Source organism: Apis florea, unplaced genomic scaffold (genome assembly GCF_048593485.1).
Source record: "Apis florea isolate Af1SG1 unplaced genomic scaffold, ASM4859348v1 contig_1615_pilon, whole genome shotgun sequence".
Classification (NCBI taxonomy): domain Eukaryota; kingdom Metazoa; phylum Arthropoda; class Insecta; order Hymenoptera; family Apidae; genus Apis; species Apis florea.
In genome coordinates this window covers 560,398-570,433 of record NW_028256416.1, presented here as the reverse complement: position 1 = coordinate 570,433, position 10,036 = coordinate 560,398, and the positions used below count along the sequence as shown (strand labels likewise).

At 39.5% G+C, this 10,036-nt stretch overlaps 1 protein-coding gene across 2 annotated transcripts; it reads right to left on the bottom strand.

Annotated features, from left to right (window-relative positions):
* Window positions 1–217: 217 nt before the first annotated feature.
* LOC100865646 (uncharacterized) lies at window positions 218–9,462 on the bottom strand. Of its 2 annotated transcripts, none has more exons than XM_012490095.3 (7): window positions 9,041–9,462; window positions 8,279–8,972; window positions 8,069–8,207; window positions 7,790–7,908; window positions 5,495–5,589; window positions 3,064–4,308; window positions 218–349 (listed from the first exon to the last, which is right to left on the bottom strand). In XM_012490095.3, exons 1-6 carry the CDS (start codon window positions 9,064–9,066, stop codon window positions 3,177–3,179), a joined length of 2,205 nt encoding a protein of 734 aa, XP_012345549.2. In that variant the 5' UTR covers window positions 9,067–9,462; the 3' UTR covers window positions 218–349; window positions 3,064–3,176. The 2 variants fall into 2 exon arrangements, with proteins under 2 accessions (XP_012345549.2, XP_086761682.1); XM_086905556.1 differs by having other exon boundaries at window positions 3,064–3,939; window positions 9,041–9,261.
* Between the last annotated feature and the right edge of the window lie 574 nt (window positions 9,463–10,036).

Genomic DNA, 10,036 nt, shown 5'->3' with positions numbered 1-10,036 from the left:
AAAAAAAAAAAAAATCCTAGTCTAAAGATCGGTAACAGGTCCAGACAGTTTGATACCACTGTCGATCATCGACATCCATTCGGGAACCTTCTCCCTGAATGCCGTCACCCCGCCACCATCGTCATCCACGTTACCATCCTCTTCGTCCTCCTCCCTTTCCACTCGATGGTTCCTCCTCCTCCTCCTCTTCTCCCCATCCTCCTCCTCCTCCTTCTCCTCCCCCTCTTCATCCTCCTCGGACGAGGAGGAGACGTTCGTCGCACGTTTCACGTTAGCCAAGCCCGAAACGGTTCCCTGGTCGGTGGCACCGATCATCTTATTATGCAGTATGTCCAGCAGCTTCTCCAGTCTGACAAATGACGAGTCAAGTCACGTTACATGCCTTCGCTCCCCTATCATCCACTACTCGGCCCAAACAAATCTCTGTAATGCTCTCTTTAGAAGCGGCAAAAGCAACAGTGAGATCAGCTGAAAGCCATGCTGCCAGCTAGAAGAACAGAAAAAAAAAAAAAATACACACGACCAAAAGCCGATCGATCGCGGTTTCACCCCACCGTTTGGTCTTTTGCTCGGCCTACGTCTACGCGAGAGGGACTGTACACGGGGCTGTGTGGAATAAAAAAAGTAGAGAGAATGAAAAAACGTAATGAGGGGGAGGGGGGGGAAGAAAAAAAGAAAGATTCCAAGATCTTCGAGGATAGAGACACCGTTCGTTCGTTCGTTCGTTCAATTCGGGGACACTCGATAAATTGCGGGGACATTCGAAAAATCGATCCTATTGAAAAAAGCGTGTCGCGTGTTGGAAACGTACGTATCGACGTTTTTTGAAAACGTGCTCTCGTTACATAAGGGGATTACGTCGATGATCCTTATATCCCCCCGTTTGTCCAACGAATCGGAACTAGAAAATTTTCGAAAGATTTTTCCAACGCTTTTTCCAAAAATGATTTCTCTCTCTCTTTTTTTTTTTGTTTTTTATTTCGTGACAGGAAATAAATCAAAGGTATAAAGTGTAAAATTTCCTCCTCCCCCGTTGCGTAAATACAGTATACGTCGAAATAGAGATACTAGTACGACAACGTCAAACGAGAAGGTTTATCTTTCGACCCTTATTCAACGGGATAGTCTCGATTCATTCGAATGATATACATACACGGCGGAAAAATATAGACTGTATCATACGGAGTCGAAGTTTTTAACGTATTAAGAAAGCTCCTTTCGAATTTAGCAGGATCGTTCCTTGGTCGTCGGTGGCGTTAAACGCGTTTGCCAGCGACAAACAGCCGACCTCTGCAACTGTTTAAACAACGAATTAATTTGTTGTTTGCCGTTGTTGACGGGGATTCTACGGCGGCTGTTTGTCGTGGAAATTGTAGAAGAAAGAAAATATCAATTTTGTGCGCGCCCGCGCAAACACGCAACGCGAGCGCCGGCTTGAAAACATTAAATTAATATAATATTTGATCATTTATTAAATTGCCGTGTACAAACTCCATACATCGAAACGGGAGGGGGAGGGAGGAAGAGCGGGTGAGCGAGCGAAAAAGAGAGATAGAGAGAGAGAGAGAGAATGGGTAGAAGGAAGGGAAAAATGGAGAAACGTGTATCTGTGGCGGCCGTTATTTCCACCGAACGAACGGATCGAAAAGATAAAAATTGACTTTGCTTGTTTAAACTGTACACACCGGGACATTTTTATGATGTTTGAGCGAAACGGTGGAATACAACGAGTATAATCGATAATGATACGTTGATTCTTTCGATCTCGTCCTCGAATCTATCGGGGGTGGGGGTGGGAGGGGAAATCCGTTTTATTTTTTTTTTCCTTCCTTCCTTCCTTTTTTTTTTTTTTTTTCCCCCCTTTTATTTTCTTTTCGAACAGGGATAACGCGTTGAACGCGTTGATGATCTTTTGAAAATTTATAACGAGGAGATTAACATTGGCACCTGTCGAAGAGATTGGAAAAAAAAAAAAAAAGACGTTGGAACGTTGACGTTGGAATCTCGCTCTAGTCAGTCCTTCTTTTTATCGTCCAAAGTTATAACTATAACTAAAAAGAATGTTTCTATATATAAACAATATAATAATAAACGAGATTATTTACTTATAGAGAAATAAATATAGAAAAGAGACTTTTGATTTTTCGTCGAATAAAAAATTCTAGGGATCGATTTAAAAAAACAACGTCGTAACAAGAGTTAAAATTTGTAAGAAGAAAAAAATTAATTGAGTCAAAAAGATAAAATCGTTAAAAGAAAAAAAATATATATATCTAAATATAAAAATACACGCAACGAGAGTAAAAATTTGAGGAAATCGCGGTAAAATTAAAAGTGAAAATCGGAAATTAAAACGCATGCTACGCAACAAGCTCAAAAGCCATGCCAACGTGGACATAATTTACGCTGTTACCTACTTACCACATAATTAACTAATTACAACTAATTACAACAATAACAACGTGAAGTGAAACTGAAAGAATTTCCAAGTTCTAAAGAAAAAAAAAGGAAAAAGACATACCATATATCTTTCAACAATTTTGTTTAACAACGAGAACATTTTAAACTTAATTGCTTCTTTCGTTGTCACTTCGGATAAAACCGATAAAAAGTACGAAAAAAAAAAAAAAAAGAAGTAAAAGAAGAAGGAGATAAGCGATGAAAATACAAAAATGGATAAACGAAGAGATCTTTGACGACAGAGATTTCTTCTTCTTCTTCTTCTTCGTAAAAAAAAAAAAAAAAAAATCGCAAAATACAAACTCTCTTCCACGTACGTCGCGAATACTTTGGACAAAAAGAGAGAAAAATAATTTTCGCACGATCTTCTTAAACTCGGGTATTCCGCTTACTCGAGACTCGATTCGACCTTCGAAGACGAAACGAAAGATCAGCCGAGGGAAAGCTCGGTCGTTGATGTATAAATCCTAGTCGAGGAAGACGTGGAACGCGACGCGGAACGAGCAAAACGAAGAATAGCTACGAAGAGAGGCAGAGACAAATACAGAAAGAGAGAGAGAGAGAGAGAGAGAGAGAGAAGGAGCGAAAGAACGATAGACCTACGTGCTATTCGACATGTACATAGTAGTAGCCTCTAGCAAGCCCTTGAAGCCCCCCTTGCTCAACGGCGATCGTTGGTTCGCGTTTGATTGGCAGGGGCCCCGCGCGTACGTAGCCTAAATGTAGGCGGTGGTGTAGGTAGCGCGTGAAGGTGCTGTCAGGACTCTGGAGGTCAGGATTCCCGTCGAGCAGAGATCTTTCGGCACGAAGGAGCCACCACCGACTACGGCCACTTCCGGGATCTCGGTGATGGCTCGGCTCGTTTCGTCGCCGTCGACGTCGTCGTCGCCGCCATCGAGACAACCATCCCGATCTTCCTTGCCCTTGCTCACCGTTCTCCTCGCGTCTCTCCCCCCCATCTCGTTCCTCTCCGCCACCTTGTCCGCCTCGCTCAACCATCTCCTCGACGCCAAGCCACCCCTCTTCTTCCTCCCCGACTTCTTCCATCCCCCTCGCTGATGCTGCTGCTGCTGATGATGATTATTATTATTATTGCTGTTGTTACCGCGCCCCGATTCCTCCTCTTTCCTCGTCGCTTTCGCTCTCTTCGTCTCCTGATTCTTCTTCGTGCAATCTAACGCCTCGTCGTCCTCGTCGTTCCTTCCTTTCGTCGTATTCTTCTCTTCCTCCACGCTCTTCCCATCCTCCTCCTCCTCCTCCTCCTCCTTCTTCTTCTCGACTCGATCTCGCTCCACCTTGCTCCCACCTCCCCCCAACGAGGAAAATTCCGAACTGCTGGTAGCGTTACTACTCTCTTCCAAACAGGTGGCCATTATTAAGGAAGAGGATGGATCGTCGATGCTCGAAACGATCGTCGGGCCCTGATCCTTGTCCAACGGGCAAGAGGAGGTTGCGACGGGGTTGGTGGTATCCGTGGTGCTACAATCAGCGGTTCGATAAACGATCGGATTGTCCGGGACGAAATGGTGGTGAGCCAGATCCGTGTTGTTTCGGGAACGCAGTAACGAGGCGAGGTGTTGGGGGACCAAGGACATCGACGACGATGTCGATGACGATGGCGGTGGAGGGATGAGGCTAGAGGTGTCGGATAGAGCGGTACGCACGGGGGTGCTGGTTACGTAGGATTGCGTAGTATGGAAAGTAGCGACAGGCTGCGAGGCTGATGCTGCGTTTACGCACTTTGCCACGTGACTCTCGGCCAGACACTTGGACGCCCGGGCCTCCTGCAGCTCCCGTCTCAGCGCCAGAGTTTCTTCCTCGAACGCGGCGATCTCGCGGCCTTCGTTGCTACGTGCCAATCAACACACAATTTCCACCATGTATTTTATATACAGTGCGTATATCGTCAGGGATCGCATCTCTCGATCAGCACGGTGCAATGCTTTTGCCAATATTCTTGCGTGTGGATATGCCGTTCGGGTATGTTTGGCATGCGGACCCGAACGCGTGCGAGGTTTAAAAGTGCGCAATAGGGAGGGGGGAGACGGTGAGAGAGGAAGAGAGAGAGAGAGAGAGAGAGAGAGAAAGCTTGGATGAACTTTTCCAATGTGAATCTCGATTGGGAAAAAACTCGCGAGAAAAAGGATTATTGGGTGGTGATATTATTGGTTGGTGATTTCGAGCGATTCTCGATAGTGCTGGTGAGTATCTTTTTTAAAATCTTTTAAAAAAGTTGCGGCTGGAATGGATGCTTGGAAATGGTTTTGGAATCGCGTTTTTCTCGCGAGTATTGTTGAGTATTGTCGTGTGTCGCGTATTGCGTACTCGAGAACAGCGAAAGTTATTTTAGCGGTTAGCGGTTTTTTTTTTGGATGCCGAACAGGATTGGCATCGACAGGATTAAAGCTCTTAATGATTTTTTTTAGTTTGATCGTAGCTAAAATGGTTAAATGTGTGCGTGTATGTGTGTGTGTGTATGTGGGTGTGAGATAGGTATTTTGCGAAGAGATCGAGAATAGATGCATGCTGTGTTATTAAGGTAAGATTATTTGAATAATAATAATAATAATAATAATGGAGAAATCTGAGATTTCCTGAAGTTATAAGTTGAAAAGATATTATATAATTATCTCTAATCGAAAGAAATTCATGAATAAAAAAATATGTAAATGAGTAAAAAGAAATTTTGTCGATGAAATTGTTCTAATTATGAAATTCTATATTCATTCATTCATAATTGAATATTGATAAAAATCCCGTACGTAATTCTCTAATCGACATGTTATTTTACAAAATTTTAACTTTGTGATAATTTACAAAATTTACAAAATTACGTGAATTCAATTCTTGTGATTAGTGCGATATGTGTAAGAAAAAAAAAAAAAAAAAGAAAAAAGAAAAAAAAAGAATGAAAAAAAAGAAGGAATAAAAGAATTTACAATTACAAAAGAAACGGTGAAGAAGTATCAAAGTTTGTTACGTGAGAAACGTGTGCAAAACGATCATGCGAAAGCAATAAATAATAGGTACTCACTTTGCATTCAGCTTCAACATTGCCACTTCCTCCTCCAATTTTGCTATTCTTCTGTCGCTTTCCTCCTTTTCTTCCGTTAATTTTATTATTCGATTCTGAAAAGGATCAAAGGGATTTATTTTATTTCCAAAGGAAATAAATTACGATATATACGATCAAGATTTTAATCGAGATAAGAAGGATAATTATAAGTTGGAAGAAAATTCGTTCATCGGAAAAAAAAAAAAGAAAAAAAAAACGAGGATAGGAATAAAAGATAAGGGAGACAATATCATTGAGCGCAGATAAGATGGCTCGACTCGAGTTTCGAAAGAAATCAAACAATTTACATAGCGGGCTGCAATTTTTCAAACGAGATAACGACGTTTCACCGACTTGCCAAGACTTGCCTCAATAATACAACGTAAAAAATATATTCTCACCTCGAATCTTTTTCATCTCCCTGTTTCTGCTTTGAAGAATTTTGCAAAAAAGAAAAAGAAAAATTTAAGCACATACCCTGTGTTATTTCCGTTACGTTATTTCGAAACGAAAATGGCGGCGCGAGGAAGAGGAAGGTTCCGCGGGGACGGGTGAAACGAGCACTTGGACCGCGTGAAAACGCGTGGAAAAACGCGGCGAGCATGGGAGAAGAGATATACATAGTGAAAAGTGGAAGGTCCCGGAGGTTCAATTACGAAGATTGGCAACGCGACGCGACGAGGAGAGGCGAGTATGACGCGGATGGCCATCGCTTCGGTTGATGAGGCTAATGGATGGTTGAAACCCGAGAAGGCAGAAGAGGGAAAAAGAGGGGGAGGAAAGAGGCCAAGGGAGAGGCCGTGACAGCCGCTAAGTGCCTCATCCTTCACCCTTCCTCCTCCCAACGCGTAGAAAAATCCTTCCTTCTCTATCTTCCTTCCACCCACCCCCTCCATAACTGCCACCCTCATGTGAAACCTAATCATTTTTACCAAGCGTCACGGATATTTCGTATTACGTCTACATTAGGTTCTCCGGTATCAGTCTGCCTTTTTATCGAAACCACGCTGCTGCTGCTGCCTTTCGATGAGATCAATTAGGGGATGAAGTCGTTTTTTTTTTTTTTTCGAAGCAAATAGATCCAATTAGAATCCAAGTTTTTTAATTTCGTTTCTTTCGATCTGATTGGATTTTTAGGAGTGAACGAGTTTTTGTTGCTGTATTTTTTAAAATTGTATGCAAAATTGTACGTGACTCTTTTTCAAACAGAATATTCTTGTTTCTTCTCTAAATATTTGAGAACGGGGATTTACTTCGGTAATTTTGATTGATCCCCTTTCTAAGAAGAAAACTAACTAATTAAATGAGAATATAAATTTTGATTCTAACGCGAAGAAGAATGATTAAATATTCCTCTTCAAGAACAACAATCGACGTCTTGAACGCTAGTTTCAATGAAAAAATCCATATTGAACGACTTTCTGTGAAAAATTTCTCGAGCACAAAGAACTAATTAAATTACGAATTGTTCTCATTGAATCCATTAATGGATATGAATATGAATATATTCTTTTCTACTATGTGGTCGATATAAATATTATAGGAGAAACAAGGAAGCTTATATTTAAATAGTATGAAACTGTATAAAAGTTCCAATGTAAACATACATAAATAATCGAAGAGAAAAAGAGAGGGATCGAGAAACGCGTGCAGGCAAAAGAATTTGATCGATGAAAATTCGCGTACAGACGATAATCGAGAAAGGGAAAGAAAGGAAAAATGGGGGTAGAGGGAAAAGGGAGAAGCGCGGATCACCTGGCCGTCCTAATCAAACAGAACGTACGAATGCTACGCAAACAATATGTCCATGACCATGCCAGTGGAAATGCCGAAAGCGTTGGTCGGAGCGGCATATTACTGTAGCCTAGCCTAGCAAAGTCGAGAGAGAATGAGAAAAAGTGGATTCTTTCTTTCTCTCTTTTCTGTCTCTCTATACGTTTTGTTTTCACTTCCCACGTTTTCTATCTGCCGAACTTTTACGCTTCGAACTTCCTGCCTCTTTTCCACTAAATGAATTTTTTCTACAAACTTATCGACTAATCGAGAAAACTGATATAACGATGACACATTCTGCTCACTTGTGGAAAACTTTTATGTTGTCTCTCAACAACTATTATGAATCAGTGTTTAATAACAATAACGATGTAAATCATTGAATGTATTGAACGTAAATTGTTTAGAATAGCATTTGTCCTTCTTTTTATTTAATTGTTGAATTGATAGATAGAGAATTGATTTAAATTGTGTGTATGAAAATATAAAATTAATACTTACGTTTAAATTTGCCACTTCTAACGACCTTTGGTTTAGTTTTTCCTCCATCATAGATTTTACTTTCGAAATCAATCCCTCCTCGCACGTTTTGTTGGCTTGTCTAATTTCGCGAATAAAATCTGAAGGAATTCAAATATTCGTGTTATTTTGTGTACATTGTATTGTGTAACTGTATTATTGTTTGTATTAATATTAACGCAAAACACAAAATTGGATTAATTTAAAAATTCAGAGAGATTCTAGGAATAATCTACTATAACAACTTTTGTTAATATTTACCTGATAACATTCCTGGTTGATAATCTGAAGAGCTGCTATATTTACATTGTGCTAGTTTTGCTTTCATACTGCCTAGTTCCGATTTTGTTTCATTTAATTCTTTGAACAATTGACTATTGCCTTTTTTCAGTTCTGTCATCTGAAAGTAAAATTGTACGATTATTAATATATATCTGTTACATTTTAAATATATATAACTTGTATATCCACCTGTTCGATAAGAGATAAGACAAGTTTATTGCTACGTCCAACTGTAGTAATGGAGCTTCCACTATCAATGCTATCAGAATCTTCGCTCTGAGTTTGAATCGGAGCTTCTGCAGATCCAAGACCAGGATCCGAGTACCTTCGATGCTCTGAATTTGGCTCATCCCCATTTATTTCATTATTCTTGTTACCGGTAGGTGGCAAGCTTGCGTAATCTCCATTTTGATAATTAATAGGCACGGAAGATTCTACTCCATTTTCTTGTAAACTTGAGTAACCATTTCCCATAGAATTCATACTCAAATTCATTGGAAAATTTTGATTACAATGCCGTCTAGGTCTACCATGAACGGTTCTAATGCCAGAAAACGGTACTGGTTGATATAGCCTATACATGGTTGGAAGTGAAACAGGTTCCATGGTATATGTCATGGGCATCTGTGTATAACCGCACATGCTAGGATCGGATGTTGTTGTAAAAAGACGCTGTCCATTGTTCGAAAAGTTTTGTTGTACATTGGACTGCCATAATAAATGTTGATACTCCATTCCAGGTACCATGTCGTTATTTTGATTGTTTTGCATGTTATTCATCCATAAACCAAGTATGTTATTTTTTTTACTGGATCTTTTCTTATTTTTCTTAGAATGACTAGAGATATCCTCACGATACCCTGACCTAGATGTATCCAATTTGCTAAAAATTTGTGACATTAAAATTAAAGACATTAACGATTATGAATCGAACGAAATATCACGACGTACCTTTTATCCATTTTTACGGACGACATACACCGTGTCAGAGGTTAGTCGAAGATCAACACTCGTAGTATACGTGACATGGAGATTCGATCAGATATCGTACCGTAATGCGTACGCAGAAATATTGATATCTTGATTTTTTATAAACTTAACTTAGTAATATCGTAGTAATAGTAAATACGGACGGTAAACACTCGACTCACTCTGTCCTATTCAGAATCAGTGGTTATCACTTTGCGGCTGATTGGTTGAATGAATCCCTACTCTTTCCTAACTGCAAAACGTAATTGCTTGTATCACAAACGATGTACAAGATATACGTTTAATGGTACTTTGTGTCCTACGTTTTAAAATACTGATCGTGTAAAAAATCATATATCGGAACCGTCTTTTAAGCTCATAAATTATGTAGAACAAGTATAGACAGAGAGAGGAAATAGTGAGAGAAGGATAAAGATAGGGTAAAAATATTGAAATCAACGCCATCTTCAGAGTGCCGCAAATAAAACTCAATAAAGAAAGGATAAAAGATAGAGGGAGAAAGATAGAGATAGGATAAGAATTAACCTTTAGCTCCATCTCTTGAGCGTGAGAAATATTTCATGTTGAGCATCTTTCAAAGAGATGACGCTACTAGTTAAGTACTTATGTAGAAATTTCTTTCGTATTCAAGAGATGACACTAACGATTAATTCTTGCCCTATCTCTTTTTCCTTTTATTTTTTGTTCTTTCTTTATTGAGTTTCATTTAGAGCGGCACTCTAAAGATGGCGCTGATTTCAATATTTTTATCTTACCTCTGTCCTTTTCTCGCTTTTTCCTCTCCTTTTCTACATTTGTTTTACAAATTATAACATAAAATATGAACACTTGTGACAATCTATGGATCAAAAAGATTTAAGATTTTTTTTTAATAAAAATAAAAAAGAGATAACAGTTTGCATATTTTTATATATTGTACATATATTTTACATATACATCTGTATTTATATACTTTGA